Source organism: Oculina patagonica, chromosome 1 (assembly GCF_052425735.1).
Source record: "Oculina patagonica isolate OP01 chromosome 1, crgOcupat, whole genome shotgun sequence".
Taxonomy (NCBI): Eukaryota; Metazoa; Cnidaria; class Anthozoa; order Scleractinia; family Oculinidae; genus Oculina; species Oculina patagonica.
The window spans coordinates 35,068,612-35,091,513 of NC_135758.1; the positions used below are offsets into that span (position 1 = coordinate 35,068,612).

General features: G+C 38.5%; 2 protein-coding genes across 2 annotated transcripts; both read right to left on the reverse strand.

The window, feature by feature from the left end:
- Positions 1-2,327: 2,327 nt before the first annotated feature.
- On the reverse strand, positions 2,328-15,416 carry LOC144666404 (WD repeat-containing protein 47-like). The gene is made up of 8 exons (XM_078527838.1): positions 13,313-15,416; positions 12,365-12,554; positions 9,547-9,853; positions 7,918-8,019; positions 6,638-6,944; positions 5,617-5,882; positions 4,614-4,856; positions 2,328-2,845 (listed from the first exon to the last, which is right to left on the reverse strand). Exons 1-8 carry the CDS (start codon positions 15,178-15,180, stop codon positions 2,535-2,537), a joined length of 3,594 nt encoding a protein of 1,197 aa, XP_078383964.1. The 5' UTR covers positions 15,181-15,416; the 3' UTR covers positions 2,328-2,534.
- Positions 15,417-15,694: 278 nt separating this feature from the next.
- LOC144666336 (uncharacterized) lies at positions 15,695-20,929 on the reverse strand. The gene has a single exon (XM_078527747.1). The coding sequence runs from the start codon at positions 20,837-20,839 to the stop codon at positions 18,167-18,169; it is 2,673 nt and encodes an 890-aa protein (XP_078383873.1). The 5' UTR covers positions 20,840-20,929; the 3' UTR covers positions 15,695-18,166.
- Positions 20,930-22,902: the final 1,973 nt, after the last annotated feature.

Sequence of the window (22,902 nt, forward strand, 5' to 3'; positions counted from 1 at the left end):
AGACAATAAGCAGGTTGTCTTTCCCTCAGTTTGTCAAGTGAGAAGTGCAAAAAGAAAAAGAGGTAAGGTGTGTCTCGCCCCCTTGTGTTTGATTTCTTTTCACTTGATGAATGCTTGATGAATGGGGAAAGGGACTGGTTAATGTACTGGGTAACATCTCGTCTGTGCAAATTCAACCCCAATGTTTGCAAATGTTTGGCACCTTTTATTGGCAAACCTTTAAATACTTTGCTGTTACTGATTCTTATAGGTTTGACTTTGTAACAAATTCATTCAAGAGGGCAGGCCATATCAAAGCCAGTGAATACAGCTACCTTGAGATGTAGTTGTGTACTGGGCTATAAAAACCAGTGACTTGGGAGAAAAATTATCATAGCCATGTTCCAACACTTCATATACCGGTATCTGTGTCCTGTCTGATTTTTACATGTCCTTAGATCAAGCCAATTCGAGGCACAACATGGGTCGTATAGTCCACTTCGTCAGTATTGACTTTTTTGTTCCAGATCAACCATCTCTCTCAGTAAAGGAATAAACTTAGGACATGGTTTTTTCCAAGTGGCAAATATCTGGTCATTGTACACTACTAGTGCCTTGACATTGTAAACACAAATCCTTAGTTTTCAGTGTGGAAACCTGGTTAAAGAAATGTCAGTCACATTATAAAGCACCTGTAGTTTATGGATCCAGAGTGTTGTGCTGGCCCCTGGGTACAGTGCGCGAAGTCATTAAGTATGAACACAGACTGAACATGTTCCCCTTTTTGGTGCATGGAAATACAGAATTTGCAACAGTATGGAACCAAATCTTCAGACCTGTCTGTGCAAAGGAGTTATTTATTTTTAAAGATATTTTGCTGAGCTCACTCACTTGTCAGTAGTGGAAGTGCCAAACTAAGAGGAGGCCCGACGGATTGTTCGAGAGGTAACTAACACTAACCCAGGATTAAAAGTGGAACAAGGGTTCAATTTCTTGTATAAATGTGTTGAAAATAGTCAACATAACTGGAGAACTGAAAAGTTAAAAAAGTTATGCTAATCCTGGATTAACTTAATCATGCTTTGAACAACCTGGCCCAGACCTTTTCCAGAGCTTTCTCTAGACCTCCTGTTGATTTTCTATACTCCACATGAACATTAAAAGCTGATAGCCTGTGACTAGGCTCTCCACAGGGAAAGAAGGCGAAAAAAAGAAAGGGAAGGACAGCCTGCTCACAGGGTATTAAGCTGATTGTTCTTAAAAATTTTTTTTCATATCACTTAATTTTTGCTTAAATTTACAGATTTCCAGAACCTGCCAAAAAATCACTGTTCCAGGAATTCAAGGACCTGTAAAAATCCCTGCCCCTGCCTTCCCTCCATCTCTTTGAATGTGGGGATCTGCCATTTTTTAAATGCAACCATTGAACTCTTGGTGCCTCGTAGAGCAAATTTATTTTTGAAACCAAATTCACATTTTAATATCTGATATCTACAACAAGGACAATATTAAATATTTGACTCATAATTTTTATAATTATCATGCATATAAATTTATTAACCATATTAAGTTTTTTTCTTTTAGTGTCAAGATTATCACAACAGCAATGTCACAGAAATCATTTAAATAAAGTACCATAAATGTCATGCTAGTCAATAACTCCAACAATAATTTATCAGTACTCTTATCATGACCTATGCCATGCAATGAGCAAGATTTAACTGGGCCTATTGTTAATCCATTTAATGATCACACTGCTGACAAAACTTTCACAAGCAGCTCACGTTTAGTTAAATAACAGAGGTCATTAATTTAAATTTAAGCTTTTACCTAACATAAGTTTAAATATTACAATTTTACAGCTTTCAATAAATACTATCAACTCATTGACTTAATTGACAATCTATACAAAAATGTTTGACGTAGTGGATCTGCATATTGTGTAAGATAACACAAGAAACTGTGTAAACATCATTTGCCAGCTTTGCAATAACAAACACGTAAGTAAGAAAGAAAGAGTCACTTGAAAAAGCGAAATGGGTTCACAACAACTTTATGTCTAATTTGGTACTGTGAAATGAAAAAAAAATAGTCCTGATACCAATGTGGTATTACCGGTGATTTTATCAGAAAATGATTTTTTTTAATGTAACTGAAGTACCATGAATAATTTCTGAACTGGCGCTTGTGTTACTCTGTACAAATTTTTTTTCTGGTTGGAGTGTGGTGCTTCCAATAGGGGCAAAAACAATGTTAAATTAATTCATGTAGAGTGGGTGTCACTATTGGTGGCCTGTGTGAGGTAAATTCCTTATTTTTACCTCTATTTTTGGGGGGAAGAGCCCAATTAAGTGTATCTCTCTCCTGAATTTTCGTTTGTTCTAAATCTCCTCATTTCTGTATGTTGATCAAAATACTTTTGAATCAGCAATATAATTATTGCAAACACTGCAAATCACTCACTGAGCATTTCCATCTGCTAAGCTGTGTTTAAAGACCAAAAAAGCCACTTAAAAGAACAATGTAGCGTGAAAAAATGTGCATCTCGCAGAGTTTTAACAATCTGGAGCCCACAGACTGACAGTTCTATCGGCACTAGAGCTCAGGAATGCCAGAAGACTAGGATGCCAACGACATTGTATGACCTTGTCCCTGTGATGGGCAACAACAGAGTATGGTGGTATTCTAGTCTCCAAGTCTTTCCTTACATCCATCATGATGATACTAGTGTCGTAAGATCCAGTCAAGAGAAAGTTGTTATCTGGTGAAAAACGCACTGATCTGCAGTCCATTGTGTGTGGCTTGAAAAGCTGTAAAGTTCGGCCTGCTGTGATATCATAGATCATACAGTTGCCATCTTCATGGCCTGTGGAATGGGAAAAGATAGTGAAAGTTAAAGATCTTCATAGATGGAAATACAGTCAACTCTCTCTTAGTGGACACCTGGTGTTGGTCCCCTCCCTACCATTTTTCAGTCATTTAACTGTAACTAAACACCCTATAAGACGGACACCTCTCTAAGACGGAAAGTAAGAGAGAGTCCTGACGGTGGCCATCTTAGAGGGAGTTGACTGTAAAATGAAAGTTAATATACGGTGGAATCCTGATTTTTCGAATCTCCAAGGGAAACGAAAATTGGTTTGAAAAATCGGGTAGTTTGAGAAAACAGGGTTAAAATTACAGTGTTTGACTGAGGGAAGGAAGATGACTTTCACTTCAAGTAAGGGCCTGTTTACATGGAAGGCGGGTGCCCCAGCTAACCGAGCTACCCTGGGCGAGCCAACTTTTCATACATTTCTTTAGAAAACGCATCAAAGCGTTTACATGCAAGACGGGAAACCCGCCTTGCCGGGGCACTCGGTCTGCTTGCCCGAGGCAACCCTTCATCAGTCTGGAAAACATGATGTTACGCCGAAGATCTTCGGCGTGGAGCCGTATTTACGCCACTTCTGGCGTTTTCATAGGGATTGGCGTAAAACTTCGGCGTATCAAATACGAACTTTCCAGTGTGGCCCTTCTAGGCGGGATAGCTTTTTGCCATGTAAACGGTTATGCCCGGGCTATCTCGGCTTGCCGGGATAAGTCTTCACGCGTGTTCTTTAATTAAATTTGAAGTTAATGGCATAAAATGTATAAAGTCTGGACCCAAACAGTGCTATTTGACCAAAATTAGATCAAATTAGTTTTATCTGTAGGCTGGAAAATTTTCTCTGAGCAACAGCTAATTAATTCAAAATTTTCGAAGGAATGATTATCCTAACTCACGAAACAACAAATTTAATTTCAATTTGGCAGCCAAAGAGTGTTAAATTTTGATTGAATTCCACCATAAATGGACGTAGTAAACTTCTAAGAGCTTGCACATCAAAATAAAATAGCTTTGAATACGTCTAGCCTTGATTATTTAGTAAAAAGTCATATTTTTCTTCAATCATTTGGAGCTACATGCTTTTCTCACGCCCTGACACGCTTCAATGATGCTGTCTCAACTCGGGTAGAAGGGCTGTGAATTCTGCATGTAAAGGCGGGCTATGTTTCATCCTTTCTAGCCGGGTAACTTGGTTAGCCGGGGCACCCTCCCTCCATGTAAACAGGCCCTAATTATTGGTTGAAAATTAAGGGGTTTGAGAAATTGGACTTCCACGGTATTAGTTTACCAGGAACACAAAGAACACTGCCTTAAGGATCAAGCACTTTCCCTTAGAAAAGTCCACAGTTTTAGTAGGAAGTAGGTACAATCTGACAGTCCAGTCGCCTTAACTGTTATTCTGAAAGAAACACTAACAGGTTGACACAAACAAACAAAAATTCTGAGTGAGGCTTTTAGAGATCTAGAGACCCTACACCCAGAATTTTAAGATTCTAAGTCCTGGTAAATTAAACAAAAACATGGAGTTGTAGTGATTCCAAATACAGTTTCATACACTGAAGGTGCCAAGCTGTGTTATGGAGTTGTCTTTGTTATGTGGCAGAGACTATAGATATGAATCCTGTTTTTTTTTCCTATCCATAATATAGAAGTGTTGGTAAAGAGAGGTTCTGCTGTAGTTCAAATATAAAAGATTATACGCTATATAAAGATTAACTCAAGTCATGTATCAAAAGTTAGCAATCACAATATTTACAGTAATTACCTGAAGCCAACATATTGCCTGATGAGTTCACACAGACTGACGCCACACAGCTGTCTCCAGTGGCTATGGCATCTATACATCTCTGTGATCGCAAGTCCCACAGCCTGACAGTGTTATCGGCAGACCCTGAAGCTATGATGTCATCACTGTCAGCATATACAGACATGATATGCCCTGAGTGGCCCTTAAGCTGCCCTACTGTCTGGCCAGTGCTGCAGTCTGAGATTATGATATTTCCATCTCCTGAAAAAAGGAGCATAAGTTAGGGTAAAAGGTTAAGCCTGTGTCAAGCCAAGTGGCCCATACTGCCAGAGCTTATCTAATGCCAGTAGTTTAATGGTGGTCTAACAAACAAGCAAACAAACCAGAACAACAAGATGGCTGACCACGCATGATACTAAGTACTGCTGAGCAGACGGCACAAGTTTCTGTAGCATTAAAGGGCCCATGTCACGGATAAGATGAACAGCCAATGATGTGCGCAAGAACCAAAAAACAGCAAAGCAAGAGCACTGAACTGAACAAGCACTGGGCCGATGCGGATGAAACAGATGCAACGAAAAAGTAGGGTAACCTCAAGTGCTGCCTGTCACAACAAAATCAGATAAGCTGACGCGACTCCTAGATGTCAAAAATGTTTTTGTGGGTTAATTGCCAACCACTATTTCAGAACAGGGACCAAAAATCAGCCGAATCCCCATGGCAAAGCTTCTTTAAGCAGCTAAAAGTATTTCTACTCCCCCCATCCCTGGATGGATTGCTAATCCATTGCAGGGTGTCCCCTCCAGCATTAATTTGCTGGTACCCATTTATACACCTGGGTGGAGAGAGGAGACTATGAGAGTAAAGTGTCTTGCCAAAGAACACAACACAATGACCCCAGCCAGGGCTTGAACCCAGACAGCAGTTAACCTGGAGTCCAGCGAGCTAACCATAAGGCCACTGCATCTCCCATAAGTTAGTGTGTCTATTTAAAAACAAATCTCACAAAAATGGTAAGTACCTGCTCCTCCAGAGACCAGCACAGGCGTGCCACTGGCACGTGAGACAAAAGCTAGGTCCCTCACAGTACCATTATGAATAGCCAGCTCTAATCCAGGCCATGTCACAGAGCATGTTTCAGCATCAAACCTTGTCATCTTGATGCTTTTATCATTTGATCCTGTGGCTATGATGTCTCCTCCAGCACTCCACGCTACACAGTATATGGAGCCACGATGGTGACGGTTGCTTTTGAATAGAATGGTCGGTTGTGGAGGCTGATCACCACTTAAATAAAAAATAAAAAAAAACATTAAAAGTCACAAAAAACAAACCACACAAGTGTCAAAATGTTTCCATGCCAATCATGTCTCCTCAACTTACAAACAATATACCGTAATTATTCGATTAAGCGCCCTGGGCGCCTATTTAATTTTTGGACCTTGAGAGTGGGCGCTTATTCGAGGTGGGAACTTATTCAAACCTGGGCGCTTATTAAATTTACACCATTTTTTAGCAAGTACTACGCTTATTTTGCAAGAAAACAGTAAATAATAACAAAACTGAAGATGTACCATAGCTGAATTTTAACTGTTCATTAAAAGTTTCGATAAATTTCTAAGAAAGCTCAGCCTTTGGGGTAGTCTTTGGGTAGTGCTTAGTCAATTTCACTACTTTCATTTTACTCCCCAGGTGCACTTCATTTTTTAAGGGGTGGGGGTGGGCGCTTATTCGAGGCAAAGCGCTTATTAACTTTTCCTACCTACAGGGTGGGCATTTATTCGAGGTTGGGCGCTTAATCAAATAAATACGGTAATTAAGAAGGTGACCCCTGGATATGAAAAATGTTGTTCTTCAAAATTTATTTTGCAAAATTATTGAAAAACAAACAGCATCTGCCTACACTTATGACAAAAGCTTCAAAACCTTTTATTGGCATGGTCCCACACTGATATTTCAGTCAATAAACTTTATAGTTAAAAGCACATTGATTGACTAGAGGTTGACTTTGGATTTTAGTGTTTTAAACAACAGAAGAATACCTTTCCGTTCTTCGCTGGGAATTCAAGCCTTCGGCAGTGCATATTCGTAAAGTCTTGGAGTTTGACCCAACAGCAAACAAATCACCAGAGGGATGAAATGCTATTGCTCTGATGGCTTGCACATCCTCTAGTGTAGCTACAGTGTAAAATGTAATGTCCGAGGATGAATGCAAGAGTTCCTTCTGCTTTTCCAGTAGTGGAGCATGGTTGCCATGGTTACCATGATTGACAATCACTGTAGTGCTGTTTGGTGGTGTGTTAGTGGAAGGCTTACGGAATGTCATGTTTATTGTCCCTGGCTCCCTGCCTGTGAAAAAAATAGTATCAAAAATAAGAAGAGTTACAGTCGAGTCAGGTCAGTCAGTCAGTCAGTCAATCAATCAATCAATCAATCAATCAATCAATCAATCAATCAATCAATCAATCAATCAATCAATCAATCAAACAATCAATCGAGCAATCAATCAATCAACAATAAATCCCAGGGTAGTTAGCCAATAGATGCTCGTCAGTTAATTTACTGATGACAGATCCAGAATTTTTTGTGTAAAAGCACTGATTTCTTTTGAACTGTTGTGCAAATGGTGCAAGGCTTTGTTCTTTCCGCCACATGTTTTAGATGTTGAAACAGAGCAAATTTTCAAACCAGCCATGGGAAAACCAAAGCAATATACTTGGGCTGATGTTAATTGTTGTCATTACTGAGACAAAATAGCTAAGGCTACATGTTGTCTTCTAATAAGTACTGTAGCAAAATTACTCCTGATCACCTTGCGAATTAAAATAAGTTGCAAACGATAACAAATAGAACTTCCCTTTGATCTTTAATCCTCAAACATTATTTTGAGTTGCATGCCAATTATGCTGAAATAAATTTATTTCTTGGGTTGTTTACAACTTTTGTGAAAACCCAGACATCCGTTTGGTCAGTGTGACCTTTTAACTGAGGTAAAGTAAAACCCAAGAAAAATTTACCTAGGGTTAATTTGGATAAATTTTCCCTAGGTTAATCATATTTCCGTAGGGAAAAGTCTGTAGTGTGACCACAGCTTATGTTTATTTCTGTGAGATCTTTCTTGTAGTTCTAAGGTTTGTTAATTTTATTGAATTTCTAAGATCAAAAGCCAACTGTATATTTTTGGAGAATACCAATAAATATGTCAACTGTTAAAATTCTAAAGTTACAGTCAAGAATAAACATTGAAGTTCTTTAAAAATTCTGACGCTGACTTTGTTGAACGTAAAACAACACTCATAATGAACTTTTTACAAGAGGTTACCTTTCTGAGTATCACTGTTAAGTTCCTTGGGTGGTTGTTTAGCTACTCCAGGATAATTTTCACTACTTGGAGTTCTGTTGGTTTGTGGTTTACTCTCTGCACCTTAGTGAAAGATGACAAGGATAATCATTTTGCTTAACATCTGGGACTATCATCAACACCACCATAAAAATCATCAAAAAGTTATGTCAGTATTTGTGCCCTGAAAGTAGTGACAAAATAATATTTTAGGTTGTTAGCAAATTCTGAAAGCAGTGAACCTCTGAAGAGTAGCCACCTCTAATATAACTTGACTTTTTATTTAGTAAATAAACAATGTAAATAACAAATGGAACAAGCTGTACCAACTGAACTGATGTTTGATCTGTCATCAAGATGACCATTACACCAAAAGCAACATACTACTAGATGTTCTGATGTAATATAAATTATTTTCGACAAGATTTCTCCTTTTTATCTCTACATCAGCCTACATACACACTTTGGCTGTACATTTTAGCTACCTAAAAGCAGAAAATCCCTGAAAGCTGCAACCCTCTGAAGCTGGTGATAGAAAAAGACTGCTACTTTGAATGTAGCAAGGGTCTTTATGCTTGAAACTTTATGGCAGTGTTCTCCCTAGTTTTCAGCACAGCAGGTAAAAAAACTTTTTAAACCGGTAAAGAAGTTCCGGTAAATCCCAGCCGTTTTCTACTCTTCCTACATGAAACAGAATGTTGTCCAAATGCTGGTCGAATTTTATTTCATGACATGTTATTATGGCCTTGCAGACCTTTTTCGCCTGCTATACAGCCTACGAAAAATTGCATAAAATCTTCTGTTGTTTTAAGGAGATACATTTGCTGTCGCTTACATGACGTACTACTTAAAATATCGGCGGTCCTGTTTCCTCTTTGCTACGAATTGCTGCAGCTCTTTTTTTCTTTTCTTCGAATACTCAGCATTTACGACAGCGTTGTTACAAAGTTGTATTCTGAGTGCTTCTTTTAACCTGTCATCTGGATTTTGTTTTAAACACTTACGAACTTATGAGAAGAATTTGACATCGAAAGCTGCCTTTGTCTTCACCACGCGTCAGCTACGGTCAACTAAGCAATCAACTATTTTCTGCATTTTGCATGTTTTTGAAAACTGAACTATTATATGTAAGTAATATTTCTCACTTCTGGAATTATTTTTACCTCTTTGCCTTTGTGATTGTTTTTATTTTCAATGGACAAAGTGAAAGGACAGCAACGATTGCTGCCGCTTCATTGTGGAATCGATCGTGGAAACTGTGCAACAACAGATGTGCACTTGCCGCGAAGTGAGAAACACCTGCAAAACTTGCTCTTTCCTCGATACCAGCCCTCAGAGATTCGGAAAGCGAAGGGAAATAAAGAATATTGAATACTAGCACAAATTCGTAAATGAATATTGCATTTGTCGCTGTTTATTTTCAATCTGTTATTTTATATTTTCAATCATGACTACGAAGGTGAAACGAGTGGTGTTGCTTTGTTATTTACCTATTGAATTTACAAGATATCTTAGCGATTCTAGGCGGTAAAGAGTCGTGTTTCAAGCGGTAAATTTTACCGGTTACCGCCTGAAAAGGAGAACACTGTTTATGGTATTAGAGTAACTTACTGGGATGCACCACAAATGTTGTACCACTTCTCGGAGGCTGTCCATTCACCCTTGTCCCATCATGACCTTGCTGTACCTGTCCCATCTGCTGATTTCGGGATTGCATTTGGGGTGTGGCAGGTGAGTTGTTACTACTAATGACTGATTTGATCTTTCCTTCTGTTGGTACATTGTCTCTGTTTTCCTCAATGGCTCCCGTCTTCTGTTTGGTACCTGTCTGAGGCACAAGGGAACGCCGTACGCCATTAACCTTTGGTCCTCTTTTAACTGGGACTTGCTGATTCTGGGACGCAGTGTTCTCCTTGTCCTGCAAATTAGAAAATATCATTATTACTGCATTATTTTCTAATAATGCATCGACTCCATTTTATTATCAATTATCAAATGCCAAACAAACAAACATATTATTTTTGGTAGAGCAGCTAATGATGAGTTGAATGATCATGAATGACCTCAAAAAAATGTTTCATCACCAAGCTTCGGGCAGCTAGAGATAAGCCAAAATGTGTTGATCAGTGCACAACAGGAAATAGAATTATGTTGAATCTGACTAACAGACAAACCAAAAAAGACTCTCCAACTTTGTTTGCTTAAAAGCTTATGTTTAAAACCTTTGTATTGCAAACAAGTGTATAGCTTTTCACTGCAGAGAACTGAACAGGAAAAATGCAATTCAGTAAAATAAAATTACCGTAGAAAATACAATAATTCAATCCAATTCTGTAAATAAAATGTATCTTTCAAAGACCAACAGCAGTTTTGGTGAGCCACTGCTGATGATTACAACACAGAGATAAACAAGATCACAAAAGATGGCTTGAAACAAACAGCTGATCACAGAACACTGGCTACAATCAATTTTCTCAAACCACATTCATAAACATTGAAAGTAGCAACTCCCTCCACCAACACAATGATGTAATCTCCACTTTGAAAGCCACAGGAAAATAGTTTAAACACACTGCTCTAAAAAGTAAGGCTCTGATAATTAATATTACAAATCACCAATCAAGTAAGTATCATTCAGTAGCTTAAAGCCATACTTTAGAAGCATTTAAAACCAAATGTTTTTGATCCTGCATCAGTTAAAGATGACAGATAAACTTGGATTCAATGAATAAGAGACCTGCTTTATGATCAGACAACAAGCCAAGTGAATAGGTGTTTAAAGATGACAAACTGCTTCAGTGGGTTTGACGGATCCTTAAGTGCTGGTACCTGCGACAGTGGTTCTATACTGGGAACAACACAGAGCAGTTTTGGGTAAAATCCCTGGGATTGTAGAATTATGAAAACTGTACGGGTACCAGTAAAACCATCAAACATGGGAATCAAAATAAATCTGGCTTGGAGGCACACCTTTCTCAGTCGGTTTCTCCAAAATTCTGCAGTTTTAGGAAACTGTCAGCTTAAAATGGTATCACATGTTTTACAGTGAGGTAAAAACAAATTGACACAAATGCTTTTCACATAGGCAATGGCTATTAGGAAAGACAATGAAAGTTTTTAAACAAAGATAGCATTAAACTGGTATGCCAAGTGATCCAGACAAGAATAAATATACAATCCTTAGAATGTCCTTTTAAGCACAGTAGGAAATTACAAGCAAATGTGTTTTCTGAAACAGTGCAAATTTCATAACAAATACAAACTTATGAAAACACAAGGCATAAGAACCGAGCAGTAGTTTGATCTGTTCTGCCTGCAGATCTACATAAACACACCAGTGATCTGGGTGACAGTAAACCAACTGTGGAAACCTTCACGAACCATGAGAAAAACAAATCAAAAAGGTCACAACACTCGGACAAACTTGGTAAACAAGAACTATTTCACTTACTTTAAAGGTGAACACAGGCATTCTATCCACACAGTACTAAGCTTGAGTGTAAGTTAAAGATTGTGGTTAAATTCAGACTTTTACACCATCAGTAGCATAGAAGGAGGTGTTAAAAATTAAATGAAAATAGATATGATGTCATTGAAGGATAAGGCAGGTGTGAAGAGCAGTGAGTTCATATCTTGCAGAGCAACCACTAAAATCAGTTGATCACTGACATTTTGAGTGTTTTAATGTTTTCTGAAGTACATGTGCCACCTCACTCTACAGGGTACTCATCAAACAAAAATGTTTCCAATATAAAATTTGAACTTAAAAGAATCAAAAGAAACTGAAACAATATTATTTAATATATAGTTCCTGTTTGACTTTTCATTCATTTAGGGTTTCAATTCATGGCAGATTCTATGCCCTCAGGCCAACTTTTACTCCGTAAAAATTATTTAAAATTTTCAAAAGAAATTGAATGAAAATGGCTTTAAATCTGTACACAAATTTCCATTTGGCTTCAAAAAGCTAAAACAAAATTTATCGCAAATTTAAATGTCTAACTAATAAAATTAACTTAGATATAATAAATGTATTGGTGTTCAGCTAGTTTTGCAAATAAAATGAAATAAAAGAAATGTTATGGGTTCTAAAGCTTCAAGAAGCACTTTCATTGAGATCGTAGAAAGTTACATGTAACACTGAAAGCTGACCATAGTTGATATAGGGCATAGCAGTTTTCCAAAAACAAGCTTTCTGTCATCGAAGTTATTATATTAAATGATTGCCACAAAAATGTATCGATATACAATACTAATTGGGGCACTCTTGGGGGTGAATGATTTAAGCCGTCATCAAAGAACTCTACGCATGCACACTGCAGTTTGTGGGTTTTCATATGCTTATTTTATCAATGAGACAAAACATAACCACCACAGTTAAGTAGTTTTAGTCAAACATTTTTAAAAAAGAAATCAAATGGCTGCATACCATTCCCGAATCAGTTGCTACCACAGGCTGTGTTTGATCATCTGTATCACTGTATTTTGTGATGACTTTAGGTTTGTCTTTTTCATAGACAAGAGGAATACCATGGGGTGTGGCACCATCCACAGATAGGACGGGCGATGCTGGTGGTGCTGGGGTTGATGACAATCCATGCCTTGTAGACTTAGGTGTACTAAAAAGAATTTAATAGAGCAACAATTAAAATATATGGAATGATACAGTGAACTCTACATTGTTGTATGCATTTAAAATCAAATTATGTGCTCATTTTAATGTAACAAAACTACATGTCAGATAACTTTAAGAGTAACTAAGTCATTAGGATATGATTGGCTTTGGCCAGCAAATCCCAAACCAAATACATAATTTTGCTTTCATCAGTTAATTGACCCCTCCCCTCCTCTTCTGGGGGAGGGGGGGGACTCCCCGATAAAAATGGATGCTGGTCGTACTGTTTAGGGTGCTATAACCTAAAATGACTGTTGCAGTTGTCGCAGTACCTTTTTGGGGCTTTTAAATATTTACCTGAAAACAACCATCCAGTAATCGTGCCAGTTAATTTGTTATTTTAGAATTGAACAGTACCTCTTAGGGTTGAAAATGAATTTGGGTCATGTCCACAAAATGAGATTCTGGTACCTTTCAGGGGTGTTTCTGTCACTTTTATAGGGGTTTCCCCACTCAGGATTAAAACTGCTTTATGGATTTCCACAGTGACTTTCAGTCCAGATATATTGTCAGCAAAACTGACCAACCCAAAAGTCACTTTGGAAATGTTGTAGTTCAATTTAATCTTGGTACAATCTGGTATTTTCCTTTGTTTTATATTAATTATCATACAGTCATATGACACACACCAGAACAAGGGAAAATACCAAACTGTACCAAGGGTAGAATTGAACCACGACAGAAACATTTATGATCACTTGCCTGGTGTTCAGAACTCCCGAACCATCTGCTAAGGCAACCCAGTGACCTACACTTAACGGTGCATGTCCATTTGCCAGCGGAGTAAGAGGAAACATTTGGTCAGCTGGTGTTACAGGAATGATGTCATGGCCAGTGTTGTCTACCTTAGCTTCTTCTAGGTTCAAGTCCTCTGGTTTATGTTTGGTTTTTACAGCTGGAGTTGACGTCAATGGATGACTGACTGAGAAACTATTAGAATCCTGTTTTTCATTCTTTGGATGTGGTTTTGCAGTCTGCTGTGTATGAAAACTGTCGTGAGTCTGTGGAAAGTGATCATCACTTTGTATCGGTTTAGCAATTTCTTGATTGTGATTATGAAACAAGATCTCCCCATTTTGCTTGTGCAATGAACTGTCTGAAGGTCTTTGAGAGTCAGCATTGTTAGCTAAATGTTCATTTCTAAAGCTTTTGAAGGATTCACTAGAGGCTGGTCTTTTGTCAGGCAATTCAGATGCAGCTTCACCTTCCCCTTTAGGTTTTCCACTTCTGGTCTCTCTCAAAGACAATTCCAGAAGTTGTCGCTCCAGGTCTTGCTTTTGCCTTTCATAGGCTTCTAGCTGCTTCAATACATCTTGCTGTTGCTGCTCTTTGAGAGCATGAACCCCATCAGGATCTTTGCTTGGTTCTGTAGCATAATTATGAGCAGGGGGTTGAGTAGACTCATGTTCCTGAACATCAGGTATAAAAGCTTGGGACACTCTCTGACCCTCATTTTCCAATTTACTAGCAGATCCATTTTCATGGAAGCCTTTATTAACCGCATTAGTTATGGGCTCTTTCTGTGGATAGCCTTTGTAGTGAAACTCATTATATGAGTGTGAAACTCCCTTGGGAGGTTCAGTGGTATGCGGCCTGTTGTTTAATATTCCTTCACTGTTTCTGCTTGTTTCTAGTGCTGACAGATGTGAAGCAATGTCAGCTGTAGCCGGCCTTCCAGAAAGAGACAAGCTCCGCGAGAGAATTTCAGCATCGTCTCTTTTAGGAGACTTGTGAAATAAAACAGCTGAGGCTTGTTTCGCCCTTTTCAAGTCAACTTCTAAACTCACTGGTTCAAAAGGTGTGACAAAAGCATCTTGAGAAAGATTTTTTAGCCAGGACAAGAAATTACCAGAGCTTTCCTGTGAAGGTCCACTTAAGATGTTATCTCCTATGCAAACATGAAGGTCTTCCGAGAGATTTCCGTTGATTGCCCTCAACTGACAATAATCCACGCAACTTTCAAAACACAATCCTTTAATTACCAAGTGCAATAACCGGTCTTTAATTGGGGTCAATGTTCTGGGCAACTTTCCATTCAAACCTTTCTTTTCTATGGGAATGACCTTCCGGAGTAAATCAAGGATCTGTTCAAAGCATTTTAACCGCGCTGTGGCCGGGTTCCAATCGCGGTACTCCGGTTGTTCAGGTAGATTGGGAACAGTCAACAGAAAACACAATTTACTATATTCAGCTTTGTTTGGACAGTCTTCTTCCAATTGATTCAGACACTTGATTAAATCTTCAATTGAGTAGCTTGTTGAATTTCCAGCGAAACCCGACTTGAAGTACAATACTTCCATGAACTTTTGCTTCAAAACAAGGTAACGGAATTGCCTTGAATTGAAATCGGCGATGCCTTCAAATGGCTGAGCAAAGATCAATATGGCCTCCCACTCGCCGTCAAGCACCAGGTCTCTCAAGAACAGAATGTCTTCGGAATAACCACAGTTTACTATCGCAGATTCTTTCTCTAGACTTCTCATGGTATTGTGAAGCTTTCTGGAGTCCAAGAACTCGAGGATAAGCCTCAAGACTTGATCATCCTCCACAACTACGCTGGTATTTATCATTTTAGATGAACAATTTATGCCCGTCTCGACAGAAACCGTTTGCTTTGCTTGTCCGTTTTCCTCACTCTAGCAGCCGTTTGCGACCCATTAGTTTTCACAATATTGAGCAGCAGATGCCAATACAACGCTCATTATAATAAGCTTTTCTTTTCGTCGCCCATTTATAATATATCTCGCTCAACCAAAACCGTCTTTTCATCATTTCTAAACGTGGTTTGTAAATAATGCATCGCGCCAAAAAGATTGTCAGATGAACGCATGCGCTCAAAGTACCCGCTACCAGTCCACTTCCGGTGTCTTCACTTTGCTAAGACCAAAACATTGTGTTAAAAATAAGCTATTTTTTCACAGTTGGGCGGACAGATATGTAAAGAAAAGTGATTTCATAACTGTTCAGAACAAAACTAAGGGACCGGTCATTATTTATGTAGAGTGGGGGGTGGGGGGGGGGGGGGAGGGAAAAAAGAAGGAGGGGTCAAGGCAAGGCTATTTCAAATTGGCTTGAGGAGGGCAAAACTTTTTGAACACGTGGTATGAGAAGAAAAAAAAAAAGCTTGTGTAAAGTGCACAAACTGTTTATACTTGTGTACAAACAGTTTGTGGACAGTGGTGAGTTTATACAATTCCTAGCTTCCAATGCAGGAAAGATTGTGTGACAATTAAGCCCAAAGGAAGTTTGCATTAAGGAATTCTCTGATCCATCTGACCTCAGATCTCTTCCACAGAGGCTCTCTGGGAGATAGCCGCTGATGTACGAAATGAGTGCAGGCGCTTAACGAGTGAGCGGTCAATGGGTGTGGCCAGTCTCTTATTGCACCTGCACTCACTTTGTACAGTGGACTCTCCCCACTGAAGACCTTTCTGAGGAGCCTCTGCAGAGGAGAGAGGCGCAACATCATACTGATTTTTGCATAAGCTGCTCTAAAACAGTTGCACAACCATTCTCGTCCCCATAGCCCTTTCGTTTCTCTTAGCCGGCTTGGCACGAGAAAACGAAGGGATCTGGGGCATAGGATTTTTGAATAAATTCGAATTTTTTTGATTGGCTGTTTGGAACAAAGAATTCCTAAACGGAAGTCGAAAACGTAACAACTCTCTCATATATTCTTTTAAAACATCATTACTGCACACATTAAGACCGGAAGTCCTAGCATCTAGGACTGGAAATTCTGTGTCCCCAGAGCCCTTCGTTTTCTTGTGCCAAGGCCCAGCCGGCTAAGAGAAATGAAAGAGCTATGGGGACGAAAATGTTGCAAAACCAGTCAGAGTGACACAATATGAACAAATTATTATTAAAATCTGTACCTAAGAAACATATATAATATTGTTATCAACTAAAGATATACATCATCTTTAAATAAAGAGGAAACATTTGCTTTTGGAATTTGTAAAATAAAAAAATATTGACCTGTATATACAACCTTACATTCCTGCTGTACACATAATATGGATAAAAAGAATATAAATTTCCTGGGTAAACTTGTTTCAACATGTGACAGTACAGTGTCTCACAAAATGAAATGCCATATTTGACGACAAGGGGTATACTGTCAGGGACAACGCCCTCCCCTCCATTTTGAAAAAAATTAAGACTTGCCAAGAGAAGAGCCCCTTAAGCACCCCCCCCCCCCGCCTCACTTCAAGTCATTAGTCAACCCTCCCAGTTGGAAACTGACAGTTAAATTCCTAGTAATGGACGCCTTATGAACTACATCCATGGTAGGCCTAAGGAAACTGGTTATGCCCCTTTTTATTGAATTAACAGAAAAAAATAAATAAATGGCAAGTTCTTTACAGTCAACTCTCTCTCCCTTGACTGGCTCAGATTTGACTCAGTTAATGGATTTACTCTTTCACACCTGAAGGTTCTCCTCACTTGGGATTTTAAAGGCAGATTTTGTGGGTTGCCAAATCCATAGACTGCTTGCAATCTTCCTTTCTCCAACTTAAGATAAAACAAGTGTTTGGTTGAGGCCCTCTTTTCCTTAAAGGGAGTATGTCACACAATTTTAGGCAATTTTGGCACTAACCAACTGTTCATAGAATTAACTGAAATGTCACAATAATGGCTTAAAAACTGCAGAAGAACTCAAAAGAAACACAGGAAGGCCAAAAAGCGGCACGGATGGGCAAAAACGGATTGCGTTCGGGTAAACTTGAAAAACGTCGCCCGGACTTTTTTCAAGTTCATCTCAATTTGTATAAAAGTGTCATTAACAATGCTCGAAAATCATCCTTGTTTGTTATGTGGCCGTGATTTTGCCAATAAAATACTTTTACTCTGCCAATTTGAAGTTTAGAACTCTTAATTAACGAAAATAAATAGAATTACCTAAAATACCGTGACCTAGCCCCTTTAAGGTCATGTTTAACTTTAAGTGTCTGCAACTACACAAAAGTGGATGAAAAAGACACCCCATAAACCCTTCGTGCAAAAACAAGATCATCTTAAAGGAGCTAAAATTACCAGCTAAAAAAACAGTGAAATTGAAAATAAATCAGAAGGCGTAACAGTTGATAATACCAATAGCTGCCTTAGATTGTTAAAAAAAGAAAGAAAAAAACAACAGTTGTCTTTAAAGCTTTGCTTCTCTGCAGCTAGCTTAGTATTATTTTTTCAGTCAATTTAAAAGGGTATATTACCAGTTGCTGTCTAGGATATGAACAAGTTTTGGTCCCCTTATTAGGGAAGAATAACTGAACTATAAAAAGCAGTAGAAATCAAGCCTATCAAATAGCCACAAACATAAGCCTTTGACAGTGACAGCAGAACATTTTTCCTATTGGGGGAAGGAGGGGGGGTTACTAGTGACTTAAAGTGGGGGGGGGGGTGTGTGGTGTGGTGAAGGGCTTAAGAGACTCTACTCTCTCCCCCAGGCCTCTGCTCTGCCATCACTGTCTGATGACAATAACCTCTAAAATGCAGATGTTTATTTACATCTGAGACAAACATTTACACAGAAGAAACAAACAGAAACATAAGTAATCAACTGTCACTGTCATCATCTGAAAGTACAATTACATCTGATGTCCTTTCAACAACTTTCTGTTTGCTACTGGGTGAATTTCTTCCACCCTTGTTCAAAGATAATGCTAGTCTTCTCGAAACATCCTTTTTCACAGCAGAATGACCATTGGTTGTAGCGTGTGCTGGGGGACTGTCTGTATTATTATTTACAGCAGCAGATAGTTCAGCGCTTTCACTTTCTGTTGTAATGTTTCCATTACAACTAGTTTTCTGCTCTGTGGAGTCTGTCTTGTTAAGAGAGGCTTCTTGCTTCCTTTCTAAAATTTCCTTGGTTGCGGCTCGGAAAACTTTTAGTGGAGATTCATACTCCATCAGTCCATTTTCTGCTTTCCTTTTCTTGGTACTAAGACGGAATGGGGACTTTTGACCTTTTAAAGAGACAGGTGTTAAAGGTATGGAAATAGATGGTGATAACTTAATGTCAACAGCTTTCCCTTTCATGGATGAGACAGAGTTTGGTAAGATTTGATGTCGTCCATTTTCGTTTGGAGTTTTTTCAACAACCACTTGACTGTCAACAAAATTAGAAGAAGGAGAACCAGCTGCTTTATCACTCAAATCTTCAAGCTTATCCTCACAATCATCAATGCTTATCAGATCATTACCTGTAACAGCTTGTGGTTGTTGAGGTGGAACAGAAATGTCTGCAGATTCCGTTGTCAAACTGTCCTTGCTTTGGGTCGAAACATTGGAATCTGTCCAAGCATCACTGTCCTGCAGAGGTTTGGAGGCTACATCACTAGGTGGAACATGTTGTACAGATGGGATTTTATGATCTTCTGATACATTCGCAACATCATCTTTCTTACTGCTGTTTGCTTCGCTTATGGTTTCAATTTCAGTGCGTTGAGGAGTACAGTCGATTTCCACCACAGGTGTGTGCTCCACAGAAATGTCATCACATTCTATTTCAGACAGAATAGAGTTGGGTAATTCAACAACAGTAAAATTTGTGCTTTGATTTGTTTCCTTTGATGGCAGTGCAGTACCATTTATTGCATCATGTTTATTATTGTTTTCTGCGTGTCCCTTCCTTTCAATCACTTGTCGTGGAGATTTCATGACAAAATCCTCCGAGTCACTTTCACTATTTACTGAAAATAATTTAACAATTGAGGAGTTCTTCTTCGATTTTCCCTCAAAATGCTTTTGTGCTGCTGATCTATCACCGAACACTTCCTCACTTTTGAAAGGTTTATTGTCGTCATCTGCCTCTTCCTCCAAGCCAAAGTTATCACATTCATTATCACTGGAATCTGATGCCTGTGCGACAGAAATGTGAGAAAATTTCCTTTTCATTGTAGCTTTTTTGCTGTGTTCTGATTTTGATTCCTCTGAATCACTGTCACTTGAACTACTCCTGTCATCGTGATTTGTCATGCGTCCATAGTGAGTAAACTTGTTGAATACATCATCTAGGGCTCTTTTGCTTTTCTTCTTGTTTTCGTCTAATTTTTTACGAAGGGCGAGATCATTAATGGCAGGGTCTTTGCTGGGGTGATAGTCATCAGTAAGAGAACATCCAAAATTAAACTCGAAATCTCTCTTCCGCCGTTTTTGTAACTTGTTACCAATGCACATAAAGACCTCATCACTGATCTCATTTAGTGTTTGAGCTGGCAGCTTCAAGGCATGTTTTTTGTTTGCTGCCAGCACCACATTATTGACGTCAAATTTGTCTGGAAAGCGATTTTTTTTCTCTTTTAAGAACTTGTTGACTGCTCGGTCAATTTCTGGTATTCCTGTGGTAGGGCACTTGATTTCTTTTTCAATGACCCTCCCTGTGTCTGGGGGTCGTCCGTTCAATTTACAGATCTTATCCCAGATTCGATTAAAACGCTCTTTGAGGCGGCATTCTTGAATGTATGTGCTATTACTCATGTCCATTTCTTCCAAACTCAACTCCGCTTGATTCAAAATCTTTATTTGATCAGACACGTGTTTCAGCTTTAAATTGAGGTTTTTAACAAGCCGTTTTCGTTTTCGAGGAGTGAGGGGTTTCTTCGAAGGACCTGGCTTTGATGGACTTGCAGCAGCACCGTGGAGTTTTCCTTTCTTTTTAATCTTACCCTCAACTTTCACGCTTGTCGAAGGTTGAGCCGTGCTCGTACTTGGTCGAGGATCGGCGATCTCGGCGGGTATTTCTTCGACAACAGCAGTCGAACCGTCTTCTTCGCAGTTATCGATCGTCACATGGACAATTTGTTTATTTACATCGCCTTCCGCGCGAGATCGAGAAGATTCGATCGCGTCATCACTGTTTCCCGCGGGACTTGGATCGTGATCAACAAAAACTCTTTCTCCGCAATCCACTTCCTTTTTGGAATCATCCTTCTTTGAATCACCTGCAAGAAGCTTACAAATGTCTCCGGTGTAAATAAACCCATTCGACTTGTTCATTTGTGTTGACCGCCACTTGAGCGCGCTTTTGAATTTCGCGGATGACACGAACTCTGGACGAGCTTCCGCGAATTTCAGTTTCAGGAAAATTACCACATTATTTTGTTCCACATATCGTTCAACTCGAGACACAAATTCTCTAAAAAGTTCATGTACGTCTTCTTCCTCGTCCTCGTCGCTGGAGATAATTACGATCGCATCGCTTCGTGTAGAATTTGACCCATCCGCCATTTTAGTTTCAATTCGTGCATGAAAAGCTGAGTAATGGCCGCCTACTTTATTCGCCACAAATCGAACATGTAGAAAACGGTCCCCTTATATGAACATTATGACCAAATTAGGTAAATGAGTAGACAATTGGCTTCCATATATGGTAAAAATTTGAAATTTGAGCCTTCTGATTGGGTGGGAGATAATTTATGCTCATAAATTACACAAATCTGAAGTTTATCTCATTTTGAAGAATAATTAATGCATTTTTTTAAAATATGATAATTTATTCACTTTGATTTGAACTGAGCTTGTGAATCTTTCACCCCCAAAAATTGGATCAAATTTTTTGTGAATGTTAACAAATTTTTTCATACTTAAGTTAATTTTCCAGGCGTAGTCAATTGATAAACCGATAAACGATAACAATCAATAGCAATCGAAGATTGATATCGATTTCCGATACCACTCGATAGGAATCGATAAAGAAAAAAGTTGTGAGTTCGATTGACATCGGAAATCGATAAGGATTGGTTTATCGATTGTTATCGAAAGTTATTTATGTCAATTCCTACATGTTAAACATGGATACGATGTTGTTTTATGGGTCTATACGCTATAAAGTTCTTCAATCGTGGATATGTAATGGAAATATTACCAAGCTTGTAGTTGTAATAGAAGGACAATAACAATATTGATACTCCAGCGCGATTCAAAATTAGAAGAAGTTGCGGCCAAAGTAGCAGTGCGCAACCCTCTAGTCTCGCTATAACAACATCATAAATACATTGTATGAAGCAAAAAGATGGAATCGTTTGGGAGGGCTACACTGTCCATGCATATATAGGATCAAGTTGAACTTTCACCTCGTATATTGTTTTACTAAATAGTAACGCCATCTTTAGAATATGTTTGAAACGAATACACTTCCGGAGGCTCCTTGGGATTAGTGGTTGTTATTGATTACTGTCGATTGCTATCGATTATTATCAATTTTCTCAATCGATAACAATCGATAATAATTTTTTTCTGTGAGTTCGATTGTTATCGATTACCGATTTCAATCGATATCAATCGGTGATTGATATCGATAGATATCGATTGTATCGATTGATTTCCGATATCGATTTCTATCGATTGACTACGCCTGGAATTTTCAATGAAAGTTTTACACTTTCTCCTGTTAGGCATGTATCATCCACAATTTTTGTACAAAATAACTTAATTATTTTTCTACTCTGTGTACAGTACAGTCTTTCCAGTGAATACAACTGGCTCCCATCGCTCCTGAAACACCAGAGGCTACATGCAGTCTACATGAAATGAATTGTGCAATCTTATTGGTTAAATGCACAGTCCAAATAAATAGGTTCAAACATTAACTGGTACTGTTTTCTTTTCTTTCTTTCTCATTTTTTTCCTGTTTCTATCTTCTACTTTTTATCTAAATTACTATTTAGAGCGGTTTTCACTTGAGTGTCGAAAGTTAATTGCGTTTGCTTTGGTTTTGCATTGCTACGCTTAGTGATTGGCTTAAAAATCTCGCGCCACTTTCTTAGCCAATCAGAACTAAAACCAAAACCAATCGTGACTCGCTCGCGCACGTTTTCCCGCGCTTCGTGCCGGCTACATGTATTTGCTTCGAGTTTTGATTGGTTCACTGGATTGTCTGTGTCCTTTGTGATTGGCCAGAGTAATTACTTTGGTTTTGGTTTTACGACACTCAATTGAAAACTGCTCTATACATACTTAGTAATTACTTATTACTTGTCTTAATTTACTTTTGTCTTCTTTGTTTTAGTCATGTACAACCTAGTCAGAGCATTTTATTTTTTTTGGTACTACTCAGCTCGTTTAGTTGTTTTTTTTGCCTATTTTAGTTAATTTATTTTGTGCTGTAAGTATTTCTATTTATTATATAAACATCAGTGAAATACCAGTAAATCTTTCGCACGAAAAAATCATATCTTCACACGTGAAAATAACATGTTATTTTCACATGTGAATTAAGATATCGATTTCGGAACATTTTCTGGCAAGTTTGCCCCGTTTCAATGCTTAAAATTCAAATTCCTATAGGTTCT

What these genes read in the sequence shown, in the direction of transcription:
- LOC144666404 (XM_078527838.1), bottom strand. Translation starts at nt 15,180, where the DNA reads ATGATAAATACCAGCGTAGTTGTGGAGGATGATCAAGTCTTGAGGCTT. An exon ending in TCGGGAGTTCTGAACACCAG is followed by an intron (nt 12,555 to 13,312) that starts GCAAGTGATCAT and finishes AATTCTTTTTAG; the next exon opens with TACACCTAAGTCTACAAGGC. An exon ending in TAACAGTGATACTCAGAAAG is followed by an intron (nt 6,945 to 7,917) that starts GTAACCTCTTGT and finishes TTTTTTTCACAG; the next exon opens with GCAGGGAGCCAGGGACAATA.
- LOC144666336 (XM_078527747.1), bottom strand. Translation starts at nt 20,839, where the DNA reads ATGGCGGATGGGTCAAATTCTACACGAAGCGATGCGATCGTAATTATC.